This window comes from Arachis stenosperma, chromosome 6, assembly GCF_014773155.1.
Source record: "Arachis stenosperma cultivar V10309 chromosome 6, arast.V10309.gnm1.PFL2, whole genome shotgun sequence".
NCBI classification, from domain to species: domain Eukaryota; kingdom Viridiplantae; phylum Streptophyta; class Magnoliopsida; order Fabales; family Fabaceae; genus Arachis; species Arachis stenosperma.
Window position 1 is genome coordinate 120,136,191 of NC_080382.1, and position 21,179 is coordinate 120,157,369.

At 39.1% G+C, this 21,179-nt stretch overlaps 1 protein-coding gene and 1 non-coding gene across 2 annotated transcripts; one reads left to right on the forward strand and one right to left on the reverse strand.

The window, feature by feature from the left end:
- The first annotated feature begins 8,057 nt into the window (after positions 1-8,057).
- On the forward strand, positions 8,058-8,165 carry LOC130937555 (small nucleolar RNA R71). Its single transcript, XR_009068769.1, has one exon. It is a non-coding gene; the product is annotated as a small nucleolar RNA R71 (small nucleolar RNA).
- Positions 8,166-13,322: 5,157 nt separating this feature from the next.
- LOC130934492 (uncharacterized) lies at positions 13,323-13,843 on the reverse strand. The gene is made up of 2 exons (XM_057864057.1): positions 13,598-13,843; positions 13,323-13,454 (listed from the first exon to the last, which is right to left on the reverse strand). Exons 1-2 carry the CDS (start codon positions 13,841-13,843, stop codon positions 13,323-13,325), a joined length of 378 nt encoding a protein of 125 aa, XP_057720040.1.
- Between the last annotated feature and the right edge of the window lie 7,336 nt (positions 13,844-21,179).

A 21,179-nucleotide genomic window follows, 5' to 3' on the forward strand; every position in this document is an offset into this window, starting at 1 on the left:
TTATTTAGCAATAATAAAAAATTATATATTTTCATAAACAATGAAATCTCAGAATTCTCAATAGTTGAAAGGTTTAATTATTGTGTTTGTCCCTATAGTTTAATCGAATTTTCAATTAGATTTTTATATTTTTTTTTCTTTTTAATTGGGTTCCTATACCATATCAGCTTTTGTGACTAAGTCTCTGCTGTCACCAAAACATTGAAATCAACTAAATATTCTGTTAAATAAAATAGAATATTTAGTCAAGTATTAGGCATATTTTGTTTAGCAGAATATTTCATTAATTCCAATATTTTTGTTACGACAGGGACTTAATTATAAAATCTGATATGGTATAGGGACCCAATTGAAAAGAAAAAAAATAAAACCTAATTGAAAATTCAATAAAATTATAGAGACCGACAGAGTAATTAAACCTAAGGTTTTGAAAATAGGACCGGACTGATTGGTTCAATCTGGTTAATCGAAAACCGGTCCTCTGTTCTGTCTGGTTGACTCCCAAAACCGCCCTCAAAAACCGATAAAAAACTGGCCAAATTGGCAGTTAATCGGTGAACCGGCTAAACTGACCTAATTTTTTGAAGTCTCGGATCTCTATTCACTGTCAAAATGGTGTTGTTTTGACCTCTGAAGGGGAAAAAACAAGAGAGAAAACCCAAACGGAAGGTCTCCCTCTCCCTTCTCTCTCACCAAAATCCAACCCCAACTTTGTGTAACACAACCCTATCAGAGCAAAACCACGCCTCCACCATCAGCCCCTATCACTATCAGTGTCGAATGTGACAAGCAAGGGTTGCTATCCTTGCCACTCGAAGGTCTGCTCTTCTCCTCGCATCGCCAGAAGGTCGGTTCAAAGTTTCTGTTAACGTCACCAGTCCTTGTCATCGTTGTAGCACCTTACCATACAGATCTTTATGCTTAAGTCGTAAAACAGAGGTGGTGTGGTATTACGACCTCTAAAATAAAATATACATATATAATAATTGAAAGAACGTAGTATACGAGGAGCCTTGAAGGATAAGTAAAACAAAATCGCAAAATTAAAAGTGCAACGCTCAGGAAAAAGGATTACTTGCATACGAAGAAAGCTAAGATACATTGACATATGTATGTAAATAATGAGTAGAGAGTCAAGGTACAAAATATCAAGCTCCGAAGTCAGCTTGCGAAGGAAAGGCTAGCCACAGAATAGTTATATATATATGAAACCATAACCCAAAATACATGAAGATAACCCTAATTCTGCATAAACCTCTATGAGGTGCAAAAGTAAAACATATATATGCATAAGGAGAGTTCTAAACAGGAGCATGTATCTAGAAAAAACAAAATATAATATCCCCAAAAGATCTACTTCGCTATAGAGAACTCTAGACGCCTAGCGAGGGGCCTCTCGACCTGTATTTGAAAAACACAAATATCCATATGAAATGAGAATCGGGGGTTCTCAGCATGGTAAAGGTACCGCATACATAATATATAAGGTCCCAGGAAAGCCAAAGGCAATCCTAGAACACTGACACTCAAATTATAAAGCTTAAAGAACTAAAGCAGAAACCATAAGTCAGGGTGCTTCTCTAAGGACTCCTAAACCTAACCAAAACCGTACTAAAACCTTCAACTCTTCTGCCTTTCCTCCAATCCTCCAACACCAGTCAAATCACACAGACAAATAAGCAAACAATGACAAACACAAGTTGAATACAAGTACTGCAGATAGAAAATATAACAATTAAACATAGTAAGTTCACTTAGGCACTCCCAATTAATGCACAAGAAATCAATTCAAACAATATGCATATGATGCATGCCTGTCATATGGCTGATGAGTCTCATCTGTCGGTTATCAAGCCAACCCGACAAGTCCAGCTGCTAAACCCTGAACTGTCCCCCGTCGCGCATCCCCAAGAGTTTATGCATAGCTTTTTCTCATATATAAAATTTACCCATTGGGGGTATCCTTCCTAGGAATTTATACGTGCCCAGTCACTCTTACGACATAGGGTCAATAGAGTATCGAGTCTCAACCTGGAGCATGTGGTGGCAAGCTACTGCTCTTTACCCAGAGAAACTCGTATCTCAGATAAAATTGAGTGCGTAAGCCACATAAGCATTTCATAATCATTCATAGTCATTGCATAAACATTCATTATAGTTATGGCATCACACATATACTTCATTTCCAATCTTACTTCACCCCAAGTTACAACCTTTTCCAAGCTTCACCTCATCACTAGGCATACCACTAAGGTCTAAGGGCTAACAGAGTAAAAACAGAGGTTTAGAGGTTCAAAATTAGGTTTTAAAATGCAAAAATTCATTTTGCTAGAAACAGGGGCGTCGCGTATGCAAGCACGTTGCTCGCGTACGTGAAGGCTTGTTTTGTCTTGCTCGCGTACACCTGGTGCGCGAAATTATGAACAATACTTTTTCACAACTCTCATAATCCCCGGTCAAGAACCCCAAAAACTTGGTAGCTCAATTCCATGGCATTACACAACTTCGCACAACTAACCAGCAAGTGCACTGGGTCGTCCAAGTAATAAACCTTACGCGAGTAAGGGTCGATCCCACGGAGATTGTTGGTATGAAGCAAGCTATGGTCACCTTGTAAATCTCAGTCAGGCAGACTCAAATGGGTATGATGATAAACGAATAAAGCATAAAGATAAAGATAGAGATACTTATGTATATCATTGGTGAGAGCTTCAGACAAGCGAATAAAGATGTCTTCCCTTCCGTCTCTCTGCTTTCCTACAGTCTTCATCCAATCATTCTTACTCCTTTCCATGGCAAGCTTATGCAAGGGTTTCACCGTTGTCAGTGGCTACCTCCCATCCTCTCATTGGAAATGTTCAACGCACCCTGTCACGGCACGGCTATCCATCTGTCGGTTCTCAATCAGGCCGGAATAGAATCCAGTGATTCTTTTGCGTCTGTCACTAACGCCCCGCCTTCAGGAGTTTGAAGCACGTCACAGTCATTCAATCATTGAATCCTACTCAGAATACCACAGACAAGGTTAGACCTTCCGGATTCTCTTGAATGCCGCCATCAGTTCTCGCCTATACCACGAAGATTCTGATCTCACGGAATGGCTGGCTCGTTTGTCAGGCGAGCACTCGGTTGTCAGGCGATCAACCATGCATCGTGTTATCAGGAATCCAAGAGATATTCACTAGAGCTTTGATTGCTTGTAGAACAAGAGTGGTTGTCAGTCACCTTGTTCATGAGTGAGAATGATGATGAGTGTCACGGATCATCACATTCATCAAGTTGAAGAACAAGTGATATCTTGGACAAAGAACAAGCGGAATTGAATAGAAGAACAATAGTAATTGCATTAATACTCGAGGTACAGCAGAGCTCCACACCTTAATCTATGGTGTGTAGAAACTCCACCGTTGAAAATACATAAGAACAAGGTCTAGGCATGGCCGAATGGCCAGCCTCCCAATGATCTAAGAACTAGATGTCCGAAGATTTTAAATACAATAGTAAAAGGTCCTATATATAGAGAACTAGTAGCCTAGGGTGTACAGAGATGAGTAAATGACATAAAAATCCACTTCCGGGCCCACTTGGTGTGTGCTTGGGCTGAGCAATGAAGCAATTTCGTGTAGAGACTCTTCTTGGAGTTAAACGCCAGCTTTTATGCCAGTTTGGGCGTTTAACTCCCATTTAGGTGTCAGTTCCGGCGTTTAACGCTGGAATTTCTGAGGGTGACTTTGAACGCCAGTTTGGGCCATCAAATCTTGGGCAAAGTATGGACTATCATATATTGCTGGAAAGCCCAGGATGTCTACTTTCCAACGCCGTTGAGAGCGCTCCAATTGAACTTCTGTAGCTCCAGAAAATCCACTTCGAGTGCAGGGAGGTTAGAATCCAACAGCATCTGCAGTCCTTTTCAGTCTCTGAATCAGATTTTTGCTCAGGTCCCTCAATTTCAGCCAGAAAATACCTGAAATCACAGAAAAACACACAAACTCATAGTAAAGTCCAGAAAAGTGAATTTTAACTAAAAACTAATAAAAATATACTAAAAACTAACTAGATCATACCAAAAACACACTAAAAATAATGCCAAAAAGTGTACAAATTATCCGCTCATCACAACACCAAACTTAAATTGTTGCTTGTCCTCAAGCAACTAAAAATCAAATAAGATAAAAAGAAGAGAATATACTATAGACTCCAAATTATCAATGAAACATAGCTCCAAATTAGATGAGCGGGACTAGTAGCTTTTTGCCTCCGAACAGTTTTGGCATCTCACTTTATCCTTTGAAATTCAGAATGATTGGCTTCTTTAGGAACTCAGAATCCAGATAGTGTTATTGATTCTCCTAGTTAAGTATGATGATTCTTGAACACAGCTACTTATTGAGTCTTGGCCGTGGCCCAAAGCACTCTGTCTTCCAGTATTACCACCGGATACATACATGCCACAGACACATAATTGGGTGAACCTTTTCAGATTGTGACTCAGCTTTGCTAGAGTCCCCAATTATAGGTGTCCAGGGTTCTTAAGCACACTCTTTTTGCCTTGGATCACAAATTTATTCTTTCTTTTTCTTTTTCTTTTTCTTTCTCCCTTTTTTTTTTCGTTTTTCTCCTTCTTTCTCTTTTTTTTTTTTGTATTCACTGCTTTTTCTTGCTTCAAGAATCATTTTTATGATTTTACAGATCCTCAGTAACATGTCTCCTTTTTCATCATTCTTTCAAGAGCCAACAATTTTAACATTCATGAACAACAAATTCAAAAGACATATGCACTGTTCAAGCATACATTCGGAAAACAAAAAGTATTGTCACCACATCAAACTAATTAAGCTAGTTTTAAAGATGAATTTGAAATCCTGTACTTCTTGTTCTTTTGTAATAAAAACAGTTTTCTTTTAAGAAAGGTGATGGATTCATAGGACATTCATAACTTTAAGGCATAGACACTAAGACACTAATGATCATAAGACACAAACATGGATAATCATAAAGCATAATTTTCGAAAAACAGAAAAATAAAGAACAAGGAGATTAAAGAACGGGTCCACCTCAGTGATGGCGGCTTGTTCTTCCCTTTTGAAGGTCTTATGGAGTGCTTGAGCTCCTCAATGTCTCTTCCTTGTCTTTGTTGCTCCTCTCTTAGTTGTCCTATGTTGGAACTCAATTCTCCTAGGGAGGTGTTAATTTGCTCCCAATAGTCTTGTGGAGAAAAGTGCATCCCTTGAGGCATCTCAGGGATCTCATGATGAGATCTCTTGTTTGCTCCATCCTTTAGTAATGGGCTTGAGGTCATGCCTTCTCAGTTGAACCGGCTTCCCTCTTGAGTTTCTCTTCCATTGAGCGCCCTCTTCACAAATGTTTATGAGGACTTGGTCCAACCTTTGATCAAAGTTGACCCTTTTTTGAGTGAAAAGGTGACCTCGGGGATCACCTTCTTCAAGGCCACAACTTCATAGAAGTGGTCTTGATGCACCCTTGAGATGAATCTATCCATCTCCCATGACTCGGAGGTGGAAGCTTTTGCCTTCCCTTTCCTCTTTCTAGAGGTTTCTCCGGCCTTGGATGCCATAAATGGTTATGGAAAAACGAAAAAGCAACGCTTTTACCACACCAAACTTAAAAGGTTTGCTCGTCCTCGAGCAAAAGAAGAAAGAAGAGAGTAGAAGAAGAAGAAAATGAGGAAGAAGAGAATGGCTTTGTGTTCGGCCATGTATGGGTGGGTTTGGGAGGGAAAGTGGTTTGAATTTGAATGGTGAGGTAGGTGGGGTTTTATGAAAGATGGATGTGAGTGGTGAAGAGAAATATGGGATTGGATAGGTGAAGGGTTTTTGGGGAAGAGGTGTTGAGGTGATTGGTGAATGGGTGAAGAAGAAAGAGGATGGTGAGGGTTGGTGGGGATCCTGTGGGGTCCACAGATCCTGAGGTGTCAAGGAAAAGTCATCCCTGCACCAAGTGGCAAGAAAATTCGTGTTTTGTACCAATTCTGGCGTTAAACGCCGGGCTGGTGCCCATTTCTGGCGTTTAACGCCAGCTTCTTGCCCCTTTCTGGCATTTAACACCAGTCTGGTGCCCCTTTCTGGCGTTAAACGCCCAGAATGGTGCCAGACTGGGCGTTAAACGCCCAACTGCTAGCCTCACTGGCGTTTAAACGCCAGTGAGTTCTTCCTCCAGGGTGTGCTGTTTTTCTTCCTGTTTTTCATTCTGTTTTTGCTTTTTCAATTGATTTTGTGACTTCTCATGATCATCAACCTACAAAAAAAACATAAAATAACAAAAGAAAATAGTCAAAATATAACATTGGGTTGCCTCCCAACAAGCGCTTCTTTAATGTCAGTAGCTTGACAGAGGGCTCTCATGGAGCCTCACAGATACTCAGAGCAATGTGGGAACCTCCCAACACCAAACTTAGAGTTTGAATGTGGGGGTTCAACACCAAACTTAGAGTTTGGTTGTGGCCTCCCAACACCAAACTTAGAGTTTGACTGTGGGGGCTCTGTTTGTCTCTGATTTGAGAGAAGCTCTTCATGCTTCCTCTCCATGGTGACAGAGGGATATCCTTGAGCCTTAAACACCAAGGATTTTTCATTCACTTGAATGATCAGTTCACCTCTATCAACATCAATCACAGCCTTTGCTGTGGCTAGGAAGGGTCTACCAAGGATGATAGATTCATCCATGCACTTCCCAGTCTCTAGGACTATGAAATCAGTAGGGATGTAGTGGTCTTCAATCTTAACCAAAACATTCTCTACAAGTCCATAAGCTTGTTTTCTTGAGTTGTCTGCCATCTCTAATGAGATTCTTGCAGCTTGTACCTCAAAGATCCCTAGCTTCTCCATTACAGAGAGAGGCATGAGGTTTACACTTGACCCTAAGTCACACAGAGCCTTCTTGAAGGTCATGGTGCCTATGGTACAAGGTATGGAAAACTTCCCAGGATCTTGTCTCTTTTGAGGTAATTTCTGCCTAGACAAGTCATCCAGTTCTTTGGTGAGCAAGGGAGGTTCATCTTCCCAAGTCTCATTTCCAAATAACTTGTCATTTAGCTTCATGATTGCTCCAAGGTATTTAGCAACTTGCTCTTCAGTGACATACTCATCCTCTTCAGAGGAAGAATACTCATCAGAGCTCATGAAAGGCAGAAGTAAGTCCAATGGAATCTCTATGGTCTCATTTTGAGCCTCAGATTCCCATGGTTCCTCATTGGGGAACTCAGAGGAGGTTGGTGCACGCCCATTGAGGTCTTCCTCAGTGGCGTCCACCTCCTCTCTTTCCTCTCCATATTCGGCCATGGTTATGGCTTTGCACTCTCCTTTTGGATTTTCTTCTGTATTACTTGGGAGAGTACTAGGAGGGAGTTCAGTAACTTTCTTGCTCAGCTGTCCCACTTGTGCCTCCAAATTCCTAATGGAGGACCTTGTTTCAGTCATGAAACTTTGAATGGTTTTGATTATATCAGAGACCATGGTTGCTAAGTCAGAGGGGTTCTGCTTAGAATTCTCTGTCTGTTGCTGAGAAGATGATGGAAAAGGCTTGCCATTGCTAAACCTGTTTCTTCCACCATTATTGTTGTTGAAACCTTGTTGAGGTCTCTGTTGATCCTTCCATGAGAAATTTGGATGATTTCTCCATGAAGAATTATAGGTGTTTCCATAGGGTTCTCCTAGGTAATTCACCTCTTCCATTGAAGGGTTCTCAGGATCATAAGCTTCTTCCTCAGATGAAGCATCCTTAGTACTGCCAAGTGCATTTTGCATTCCAGACAGACTTTGAGAAATCAAATTGACTTGTTGAGTCAATATCTTATTCTAAGCCAGTATGGCATTCAGAGTATCAATCTCAAGAACTCCTTTCTTCTGACTTGTCCCATTGTTCACAGGATTCCTTTCAGAAGTGTACATGAATTGGTTATTTGCAACCATCTCAATTAGTTCCTGAGCCTCTGTAGGTGTCTTCTTCAGATGAAGAGATCCTCCAGCAGAGCTATCCAAAGACATCTTGGATAGTTCAGAGAGACCATCATAGAAAATACCTATGGTGCTCCATTCAGAAAGCATGTCTGAGGGACATTTTCTGATTAATTATTTGTATCTTTCCCAAGCTTCATAGAGGGATTCTCCATCCTTCTGTCTGAAGGTTTGGACTTCCACTCTAAGCTTACTCCATTTTTGAGGTGGAAAGAACTTTGCCAAGAAGGCATTGACTAGCTTTTCCCAAGAGTCCAGGCTATCTTTAGGTTGTGAGTCCAACCATATTCGAGCTCTGTCTCTTACAGCAAAAGGGAATAGCATCAGTCTGTAGACCTCAGGGTCAACCCCATTAGTCTTGACTGTGTCACAGATTTGCAAGAACTCAGCTAAAAACTGATGAGGATCTTCCATTGGAAGTCCATGGAATTTGCAATTCTGTTGCATTAGAGAAACTAATTGAGGCTTAAGCTCAAAGTTGTTTGCTCCAATGGCAGGGATAGAGATGCTTCTCCCATAGAAGTTGGGAGTAGGTGCAGTAAAGTCACCCAGCACCTTCCTTGCATTGTTGGCATTGTTGTTGTTTTCGGCTGCCATGTGTTCTTCTTCTTTGAAGAATTCGGTCAGGTCCTCTAAAGAGAGTTGTGCTTTGGCTCCTCTTAGCTTTCTCTTCAAGGTCCTTTCAGGTTCAGGGTCAGCTTCAACAAGAATGCCTTTGTCTCTGCTCCTGCTCATATGAAAGAGAAGAGAACAAGAAGATGTGGAATCCTCTATGTCACAGTATAGAGATTCCTTGAGGTGTCAGAGGAAACGAAAAATAGAAGAAGGAGGTAGAAGAATTCGAACTTGATTAGATAGAGTTCGAATTGTGCATTAAGAAGGAGTAGTACTCCATAAATAGAAGGATGTGGGAAGAAGGGAAGAGGATTTTCGAAAATTAATTAAAAAGATGTCAAAAACATTTTGAAAAAATTGATTGATAATTTTCGAAAATTCAAAGTGAAAAAGAAATCAAGTGATTTTTGAAAAGGATTTTGAAATTAGAAATTAAAAAGATTTGATTGAAAATTTATTTTGAAAAAGATGTGATTAAAAAGATATGATTGAAAAGATTTGATTTGAAAACAATTTTAAAAGACATGTGTTGAAAACAAATTTTTTTTTTTAAAAAGATTTGATTTTGAAAATTAATGACTTGCCTAACAAGAAAAGATATGATTCAAACATTAAACCTTTCTCAACAGAAAAGGTAACAAACTTGGGATGTTCAATTAAATCATTAATTGTTAGTAAGTATCTTTGAAAAAGGAAAGAAATTGATTTTGAAAACATTTGATTGAAAAGATATGATTTGAAAAAGATTTGATTTTGAAAAACTTTGAAAACTTAAAAAAAAATTGATTTGAAAAAACAAAATCTTCCCCCTTTGCCATCCTGGCGTTAAACGCCCAGAATGGCATCCATTCTGGCGTTTAACGCCCAAAATGCACCCTTTTTGGGCGTTAAACGCCCAACCAGGTACCCTGGCTGGCGTTTAAACGCCAGTCTGTCCTTCTTCACTGGGCGTTTTGAACGCCCAGCTTTTTCTGTATAATTCCTCTGCAGCATGTTCTGAATCTTCAATTCTTTGTATTATTGACTTGAAAAGACACAACTTAAAAATATTTTTGGATTTTTAATAGTGAAGAATAATCAAAATGCAAATCAAATAACAATGTATGCAAGACACCAAACTTAGCAGTTTGTATACCACTGACACTAACAATATGAGAATGCATATGAGACACACAAAATACTTCAAGTCAATAGAATTCAAAGATCAGAGCAAGTAAATCATCAAGAACATCTTGAAGATCACTAAGACACATGAATGCATGCAATTGACACCAAACTTAAGATGAGACACTAGACTCAAACAAGAAATTTTTTTTTTTGGATTTTATGATTTTTTTTGATTTTTTTTTGTGTTTTTCGAAAATTAAGTGGAAAAAGATATCAAAATTCTTAATGAGAATTCCAGGAATCAGTGCAATGCTAGTCTAAGACTCCGGTCCAGGAATTAGACATGGCTTCACAGCCAGCCAAGCTTTCAAAGAAAGCTTCGGTCCAAAACACTAGACATGGCCAAAGGCCAGCCAAGCCTTAGCAGATCACTGCTCCAAAAGCAAGATTGATAAATATCAACAAGCTCTTGTGATGACAAGTTGAAACCTCGGTCCAATGAGATTAGACATGGCTTCTCAGCCAGCCAGACTTCAACAAATCATCATGAAACTCTAGAATTCATCTTCAAGAATTTCAAAAAAAAATACATAATCTAAGCAACAAGATGAACCGTCAGTTGTCCATACACAAAACAATCCCCGGCAACGGCGCCAAAAACTTGGTGCTTGTTGCCGGATCAGAAATTTGGCACTGATGTTACCGGACAAAAAGCTTGCTCAAAACTGAATAATCCCCGGCAACGGCGCCAAAAACTTGGTGCGCGAAATTGTGAACAATACTTTTTCACAACTCTCATAATCCCCGGTCATGAACCCCAAAAACTTGGTAGCTCAATTCCATGGCATTACACAACTTTGCACAACTAACCAGCAAGTGCATTGGGTCGTCCAAGTAATAAACCTTACGCGAGTAAGGGTCGATCCCACGGAGATTGTTGGTATGAAGCAAGCTATGGTCACCTTGTAAATCTCAGTCAGGCAGACTCAAATGGGTATGATGATAAACGAATAAAGCATAAAGATAAAGATAGAGATACTTATGTATATCATTGGTGAGAGCTTCAGACAAGCGAATGAAGATGCCTTCCCTTCCGTCTCTCTGCTTTCCTACAGTCTTCATCCAATCCTTCTTACTCCTTTCCATGGCAAGCTTATGCAAGGGTTTCACCGTTGTCAGTGGCTACCTCCCATCCTCTCGTTGGAAATGTTCAACGCACCCTGTCACGGCACGGCTATCCATCTGTCGATTCTCAATCAGGCCGGAATAGAATCCAGTGATTCTTTTGCGTCTGTCACTAACGCCCCGCCTTCAGGAGTTTGAAGCACGTCACAGTCATTCAATCATTGAATCCTACTCAGAATACCACAGACAAGGTTAGACCTTCCGGATTCTCTTGAATGCCACCATCAGTTCTCGCCTATACCACGAAGATTCTGATCTCACGGAATGGCTGGCTTGTTTGTCAGGCGAGCACTCGGTTGTCAGGCGATCAACCATGCATCGTGTTATCAGGAATCCAAGAGATATTCACTAGAGCTTTGATTGCTTGTAGAACAAGAGTGGTTGTCAGTCACCTTGTTCATGAGTGAGAATGATGATGAGTGTCACGGATCATCACATTCATCAAGTTGAAGAACAAGTGATATCTTGGACAAAGAACAAGCGGAATTGAATAGAAGAACAATAGTAATTGCATTAATACTCGAGGTACAGCAGAGCTCCACACCTTAATCTATGGTGTGTAGAAACTCCACCGTTGAAAATACATAAGAACAAGGTCTAGGCATGGCCGAATGGCCAGCCTCCCAATGATCTAAGAACTAGATGTCCGAAGATTTTAAATACAATAGTAAAAGGTCCTATATATAGAGAACTAGTAGCCTAGGGTGTACAGAGATGAGTAAATGACATAAAAATCCACTTCCGGGCCCACTTGGTGTGTGCTTGGGCTGAGCAATGAAGCAATTTCGTGTAGAGACTCTTCTTGGAGTTAAACGCCAGCTTTTATGCCAGTTTGGGCGTTTAACTCCCATTTAGGTGCCAGTTCCGGCGTTTAACGCTGGAATTTCTGAGGGTGACTTTGAACGCCGGTTTGGGCCATCAAATCTTGGGCAAAGTAGGACTATCATATATTGCTGGAAAGCCCAGGATGTCTACTTTCCAACGCCGTTGAGAGCGCTCCAATTGGATATCTGTAGCTCCAGAAAATCCACTTCGAGTGCAGGGAGGTCAGAATCCAACAGCATCTGCAGTCCTTTTCAGTCTCTGAATCAGATTTTTGCTCAGGTCCCTCAATTTCAGCCAGAAAATACCTGAAATCACAGAAAAACACACAAACTCATAGTAAAGTCCAGAAAAGTGAATTTTAACTAAAAACTAATAAAAATATACTAAAAACTAACTAGATCATACCAAAAACACACTAAAAATAATGCCAAAAAGTGTACAAATTATCCGCTCATCAACACCAGATACCAAACCCAAAAGAGTTGGTCGCATTGCGTGCAAGTGGTCGCATATGCAACACCTCAAAAATCACTGCTCGCGTACGCGAGATACCAAACCCGAAAGGGATGGCTACGTCGCGTGCAGGTGGTCGCGTACGCACATTTTGCAGAGTGGCAAAAATGCTGAATGTTGCAGAATTTTAGTTTTACACTCTGAACTTCTGGCGCGCATAACTTTTTCATTTTAAAATATTTTTCATCAGTTTTGAAAGAATTTGAGAGATCGGAAGCCGAGTTATGACTCGCCTAATTTTGGCCAAAAATTAGATTTTCTCAAAAGTTCCTAAACCTCTATTTTCACCAAAATCAAACTCAATATCAACTTGCTATACATACAAACAGCACCACAACATACCATTTATAGCACCACAATCTCCACATCCTACCACAACCAATCATACCTCTATTTTAAACAATCTTGTGCATAAATTTCTCAATTATACCAACAAGATTATTAATATATCACCTTGTCAATCATCATTAGCTCATCACTTAGCATCCTATTTTAATCACTAGCATTAATCACCTAATAAATACTCAATCCATTTCAATTATTATCATCAAAGGTACTAAGAATTTAACATACTCAGGCATTCCAACCTATCCTATCGTCATCTAGCCTAGGTTTTCACAAGACATTATATATTAAATACGAGAAACCAAAACCATACTTTGGCCAATTTTCTCGTATAACCCAAGACAACCCACTTAGGCAAGATTACAAGCCTTCAACACCAAAATTAAGTGGAAGGGAATGAGCTGAGCTCATTAAGTGGAAGGGGTTGGTTGGGCCCACAGGCCCGGTTCGGCCCGTTTAGCCCAATCTTGGGCCAAATTCTTTAAAATTAGTGTCAAAATTCTTATTTTAATTAGTTCTACCTTATGAAGCTATAAAATTCACATTTCTAATTTCTTTTACTAAATTTTAATTTATTGACTAATTATTTGCTAATTTTATGAGGTTTACATCCTACCCACCTAATCAAGAATTTTGCCCTCAAAATTCAGATTTAGTTACCTGAAAAGAGGTTGGGTAGTCCTTTCGTATATTAGATTCAAGTTCTCAAGTGTGTTCTTCGATGCCAGCTCGACTCCAAGCTACTTTAACCAATGATACTTACTTTCTGCGCAGGCGCTTAATGCTAGTGTCGTCGATTCTAATTGGAGTCACTTGAAGCGTCAAATCTTCCCTTACTTGAACCGATTCAGGTTCCAGGACATGACATGCATCGGGATTATACTTCCGATGCTACAACACGTGAAATACGTTGTGCAAGTTCGAAAGATTTAGCGGTAAGGCAATTTTATAGGCTACCGGTTCAATCCTCTTTAAAATTTCAAATGGATCGATATAACGGGGATTTAGTTTTTTTTTTGTTTTGATTGCTCTACCCACTCGGTTGTTGGTGTAACATTCAGAAACACATGCTCTCCTTCCTCAAATTCTATAGGCTTCCACCTCTGATCAGTGTAGCTCTTCTGACGGCTTTGAGCGACAAGCATTCGACTTTGGATTTTCTTTATTTGTTTAGTGGGTTCAGATATCATTTCAGGCCCTAACAAGCTTTTCTCCCCAACTTCGTACCAGTATAGTAGAGATTGACACTTCTTCCCATATAAAGTCTCATACGGAGCCATTCTGATACTTGTATGGTAGCTATTATTATATGCAAACTCCACTAGCGGTATATACTGATCCCAGCACACCGGCTGGTCCAAAACACAAGTTTTCAGCATATCTTTTAGGGTTTGAATTGTTCTCTCCGACTGACCATCTGTTTGAGGGTGATATGTAGTAGTTAAACTTTATTGAGTTCCAAATGCTTGCTGGAAAGCTCCCCAGAACCTTGATGTGAATCGAGAATCTCTATCGAATATGATGGTGGTAGGCACGCTATCCAACCTCACAATCTCATTGATATATAAACGTGCTAGCTCCTCCAGTAGTGTACAACTCATCTGAATGGGTAGAAAGTGGGCCGACTTTGTCAATAAATCCATAATCACCCAAATAGGGTCGAATCCAGCTCGAGTTCTTGGCAACCTCGATACAAAGTCCATTGCAATGCTCTCCCATTTGCATTGCAAAATTTCTAAGGGCTAAAGGGTTCCTGATGGTTTCTGATGCTCAATTTTGTCTTTTTGACAAGTCAGGCACTTAGATACATGCAACGCTACGTCGCTATTTATTCCCGTCCACTAGAACATTGCTTTCAAATTTTGGTACATCTTAGTACTTCTCGGATGAATAGTTAATCCGCTTTTGTGCGGCTCTTTCAAGATATCCTGCCGTAAGGTTCTAACGTTCAGTACAATGATTCTTCTCTTAAACCTCCATAATCCATCCTTGTCCCATGACACTCTCCACGGCTTTCCTTGCTTAATCGTCGGCAATACCTTTTGCAATTCTTTATCGTCTTGGTGAGCTTTTTCGATCTCGGATTTAAAATCACTTGAGATTTGCAATTGACTTAAACATAGACTACCAGACTCCTCTCTAATTCCCAAATTCAGACTCTCGAACACCTTTAGCAATTCTTCCTCACGTAGCATCATCCAAGCAGCACATAGCGACTTTCAGCTCAAAGCATCCTCCACAACATTCACTTTTCTAGGGTGGTAATTCAACTCGAAATCATAATCCTTTAGAAACTCCATCCTCCTCCTCTGACACATATTCAGTTTTTTTTTTTGCAAAAAAAAGGTACTTCAAGCTTTTGTGATATGAGAAAACTTGAAACTTGACGCCATAGAGGTAATACCTCCAAACATTTAGAGCAAACACAACGGCAACAAGCTCTAAGTCGTGAGTCGGATAATTCATCTCGTGCGGCCTCAACTATCGTGAGGTGTATGCCACGACATTATGGTGTTGCATCAGCACGTACCCCAAACCCTTTAGTGAGAGGTCATATTATACCTCAAATGGTTCATTCGGCTCTGTCAACACCAATACAAGTACAGTGGTCAACTTTTCATTCAATGCTTGAAAAATTTCCTCGCATTCAGAAGTCCAAACAAATGGCGAGTCCTTCTTAGTCAGCTTGGTCAAAGGCAAAGCGAGTTACGAAAACCCTTTTATAAACCTTTGATAATAACCTGCCAAACTGAGAAAACTCCTAATCTTCATCACAGAAGTTGGTCGCCTGGTGCGGAATTTATAACCCACAAACTAACTAGCAAGTGCACTGGTACACGAAATTGTGAGTTCACACTTCTCTCACAACTCCATGCAGCTGACCAGCAAGTGCACTGGATCGTTCAAGTAATACCTTACGTGAGTAAGGGTCGATCCCACAGAGATTGTCGGCTTGAAGCAAGCTATGGTCATCTTGTAGATCTCAGTCAGGCGAATTCAAATGGTTATGAGGTTTTGATAATTAAAAGAGAAATAAAACATGAAATAGGATAAAGATACTTATGCAATTCATTGGTGGAAATTTCAGATAAGAGTATTGAGATGCTTTGTTCCCTCTGAGCCTCTGCTTTCCTATTGTCCTTATCCAATCATGCGTACTCCCTTCCATGGCAAGCTGTATGTTGGTGGATCACCATTGTCAATGGCTACCATCCGTTCTCTCAATGAAAACATGTCTGCTACGGTTTCTTACATGGCTAATCAGCTGTCGATTCTCGATTGTGTCGGAATAAGATCCATTGATCCTTTTGCACACTGTCACTGCACCCAACAATCACGAGTTTGAAGCTCATCACAGTCATCCCATCCCAGATCCTACTCGGAATACCACAGACAAGGTTTAGACTTTCCGGATCTCAAGAATGCTTCCAATTGATTTTAGCTTATACCACGAAGACTCTGATTTCACGGAATGGAAGGCTCTATTGTCAGGAGAGGCAACTATGTGTCGTGACCCAGGAGGCTAAGAGACACACACTCAAGCTCTCGTAGATAGAACGGAGGTGGTTGTCAGGCACGCGTTCATAAGGGAGGATGATGATGAGTGTCACGGATTATCACATCCATCAGGTTGAAGTATGGGTGAATATCTTAGAACAAGAATAAGCGTGAATTGAATAGAAGAACAATAGTACTTTGCATTAATTCATGAGGAACAGCAGAGCTCCACACCTTAATCAATGAGGTGTAGAAACTCCACCGTTTAAAATACATAAGTGATGAAGGTCCAGGCATGGCCAAATGGCCAGCCCCCAAAACGTGATCAAGAGATCAAAAGTGATCTAAAGATAGTCTCAAAAATGATCTAAAGATATGAATACAATAGTAAAAGTGCTATTTATACTAAACTAGTAAACTAGGTTTATATAAAATGAGTAACTAAGTGTAGATAGTGCATAAATCCACTTCCGGGGCCCACTTGGTGTGTGTTTGGGCTGAGCATTGAAGCTTTCACGTGAATAGGCTCTTCTTGGAGTTTAAACACCAGTTTTGGTGCCAGTTTGGGCGTTTAACTCCGGCTTTGGTGCCAGTTCTAGCGTTTTACGCCAGAAAAGGGTCCCTGGTGGGCGTTTGGACGCCAGTTTGGGCCATCAAATCTCGGGCAAAGTATAGAGTATTATACATTCCTGGAAAGCCCAAGATGTCCACTTTCCAATGCAATTGTGAGCGCGCCAATTGGGCTTCTGTAACTCCAGAAAATCCACTTCGAGTGCAGGGAGGTCAGAATCTAACAGCATCTTCAGTCCTTTCTCAGCCTCTGAATCAGATTTTTGCCCAGGTCCCTCAATTTTTGCCAGAAAAGACCTGAAATCACAAAAAAACACACAAACTCATAGTAAATTCCAGAAATACGATTTTTGCATAAAAACTAATAAAAATATACAAAAAAGTAACTAAAACATATTAAAAACTATGTAAAAACAATGCCAAAAAGCGTATAAATTATCCGCTCATCATCCACCGGGTCGTACCAAGTAGTACCTCAAGTGAATGAGGGTCAATCCCACGATGATTGATAGACTAAGCAACAATGATTGCATGATTTACTTAGTTAGACAAACAGAAAATGGTGTTTTGAGAGTTCAAAAGCATTAACTGTAAATTCAGAATATCAGAAAGCAAAAAGTAAATTGGTGTGAATAATATGGGAGAAAATAGTTAAGGTTTCAGAGATATTTATTTTTTGAATTAACTTTTCTTACCAACTATTTTAATCATGCAAGATTCAATTTATGGCAAACTATGTGTGACTAAACCGTAATTCTTTAGACTTTTTAGTCTCTTCTAACCTTCATCAACCGCCAATTCCTTGGTCACTTGATTCCAATTAGAGGGTTAAGTTCAATTCTAGTTTATATGCCATAGAAATCCTAATTATCCAATTATAAGAGGATTATATGTCACATCCCGTTAAGTCCAGATAATTAGAAATTTAGGAGAAATTATTTTCAAGCTGTTGTTCAAGCAAAGAGCTTTTCCAAGTTTTACAAGAACTCAATTAGAACAAGGGTCATACTTCCGTTCCACCCAGATTCATAAGATAAAGAACGAAAATAATTCTTGAAATTGAAATCAATACATGAATTAAAAAAGAAAAGTAATAGTATTAATCCATAGAATAAACAGAGCTCCTAACCTTAACAGTGGAGGTTTAGTTGCTCATGGTTCAGAGAGAAAACTAGGATTCAGAAAACTGTAAAGTACAGAATAAGCTTAGAGAGAAGAGAATAGTCCGAAGGGCTGATTCTTTTCCCTTTTATATCTAATCCTAATTAATGTAAAATATATTTTCTAAAACTAAATAATACGTTTTCCTGTTTGTAAATAAAATAAAATTTTTAATAAAAATAAATAAAATCTTCGTTGATGCCTTGATTTGGCGTAGGGACCATGCCTTAAAGTTTAACTGGCACCTAACTTCACAAAAGTGAAGTTAGATGCTGCCCTGGAAGATTGCAATCATGTGTTTTTAGTCTTCCTAGCACCTAACTTTAAGATTCTGAAGTTAGGCGCTGCCCTGGCAGCACACATATGGAGGAGGCTTTGTGATCTTAGTGCCTAACTTGGGAAATTCCAAGTTAGGTGCCATCTTGACCGTACAGAATGGAGAGAAAGGGTATACTATTATACATTGTTGAAAATTTTTGGAAGTTAGCTTTTCAATGCCATTGAAATCATGTCAATTGGACCTCTATAGCTTGAGTTAATTCTGTTGGAGTGCATGGAGGTCGGGGTTGATAGCATCATTCACTTTCTCCCTTTTCTGCTACAAAACTCCGTCAAATCCATCCAAATGCTACCTGAAATAAACAAAATTGCACACAACTCAAAGTAGCATTCATAGTGGCTAAAAAGTATTTAAATCTTGATTAAACTTAACAATTCCAATGCAAATTCACTAGGAAAAGATATGAAAGATGCTCACGCATCACAACACCAAACTTGAATTGTTGCTTGTCCTCAAACAACCAAAACTAATATAAACTTAGGATGTGGATTTGCATGAGAAGTAAGTACTCAATTAAGCTCCTGTCTCTGCTCAAAGTGGGGTTTCTACACTATAATTTTGAATAGTTTTGGCATCTCACTATCCTTTGAATCTGAGGAGTGTCATTGTCATTTGGAATGAGAATCCGGATAATATTATGAATTATTTGGCCTTTATACTTTGATTTAATCCTTGAACACAGCAAATTTTCTTTCATTCTCTTTTCTTTGGTGCGTTGCACCTTGAGCCTATCCGTGACTTTAAATACTTTGTCTCAAGCTTTACTTGACACAAAAATATCACAAGCACTTAACTGGGGAACTCTCTTTTGGTTCTGATTTTTCTTTCAATTACTCCCACACAGTGGTGCTCAAAGCCTTTGGCATACTCTGTCAAATGCACTTGCTCTCGACTCTTAGTGCTCTGTCTCAAGAGTTACTTGACACATTTACACCACAAGCATATGACTAGGGAAACAACTCTTTAAGCTTTTAATCATGCCTGACCTTCCTAGTCATTGATGCTTAGAGCCTTGGACCTTGCTTTTATCTTTTTTGCTATTTCTTTTGCTTCAAGGATTAAGCTTTTGTTTACTTCAGAGAATTCATAATAGTTCTCTAAACTCTTGTTCCTCATACATCAACATCCTTTTATTCAAATTCAAATATGCACTATTTATATCATTCATTCAAAATCATAGATAATACCACCACATTTAAGTAAATAAAACTACTCCTTAATAACAACTCAATTCCTCATGCAATACATCACTTCTCTTTTTCTTCTTTCTTTGGATTCAAGCTCAGTGAGCAATACATGAGACATCTCTTCAATTAAAAGATAGATAACTGAAATTTCAAAATAACAGAATTAAACTAGAAATAGGACTCAGAATTACTAAAGATCATGCAAACATTCAAGTAAAATAGCAGAAAATAGGAATACAACATAATAAGAATGAAATGGAATATAGAATGAAAGGAACTTAACCACCTCAGTTATCCTAGTGGCCATCACATTCTTCAGGCTGTGCTCCTCCGTGAAGATGATTCGCCTCCCTTTGGTGCCACTAAAATAAACAGAAAAAAACCACAAGTGAAGTGACAACACCAAACTTAAAAGTTTGCGTGTCCTCAAGCAAGGAAAAATTAAAAACAGGGAGGGACATAAAAAATGCATGGATGAATAAAAACAAAAATTATTACAGAAGAAGAACAAAATGATAATTATATAAGAGAGGTGAAAATGAATTAATATATATATATTTTGTTTTTTTTGTATATATATATATTATTTTATTTTATTTTATTTATTTTTTGTATATATATATATATATATATATATATATATATATTTGGGGTATTGGTGCGCGAAATTAAACTTCGCACAACTGAACCAGCAAGTGCACTGGGTCGTCCAAGTAGTACCTGAGTGAGTTAGGGTTGATCCCACGAGGATTGTGATTTGAAGCAAGCTATGGTTATCTTGTAGTTCTTAGTCAGGCAGATAGAAAAATTGTTTGTTTGTTTAGAGCACATAAAAAGAAAATAAAGAAAATGTTACTCAATTGATGGTGAATGCAATGATAAGAAGATGGTTAAGGCTTTGGAGATGCTTTGCTCTTATGAATCAATTCAGTCTTACTGTCTCCTCCAACCGTGAATGATTTCTTCTATGGCAGGCTACATGTGATCAACGCCTTTCTTGAGAGGTCATCAATGCTCCTCCAGATTTGAACCTCAGGGTTAGTGCGGATCCATTCTGATTGAGGGTGAAGCTCCTGTAGTTCATTCTCCTTAGTGATCCTACTCAAAATTCCACAAACAAGGTCGGATCTTCCGGATCAGAGAATGCTCTACCTTTGGTTCTAGCTTCTACTACAAAGACTTTAATCTTCCCATACCTCGGCTGAACTGGTGTCTCGAGAAGTCTCCAATGAAGTCGTGGATTAGCTGTCTAAGAGATGTATAATCAAGCCACTGGTTCACCATTATCTGATGAAAGACTCACTTTGAACCCATGAAGAATGAGATAACCTTGTGGCAGTTCAACGCAATCATATTGATGAAGAACGAAGATACATGACGATCAGATTTCTGCCAGTAAAGAAATTCACAAATATAATCGCGTTGTAAGTATAGTTTTTAAACCAACAGAGAATTCTTTCGTACAAAAGTTTGGTTGTCACAAGTAACAAAACCCAATAAAATTTATAACCGAAGTATTTAAACCCTGGGTCATCTCTTAAGGAATTGCAGGGAAGTATGATTTATTATTGGTTATGAAAAAGTATCGTTGGGTTTTTGAAATAAGGAACATGTAATTTAAATGGCAAGAAAAATAAATTAATGATTATAAAGAAAACTCTTGGCAAGGTGTAAGAACTGGAAATTCCATCCTAGTTATCCTTATTAGGTGTGATGAGAACTGTTTGTTGCTCCCACTTAGTTAACCCTTACTAAATAAAGGAAAGTCAAGTGGACTAATCAATTTGATCCTCAAGTCCTAGTCAACTTCTGTGGAGAGACTAGCCTTAGAGTGATCCAAATCAATCAGCAATTCACAAA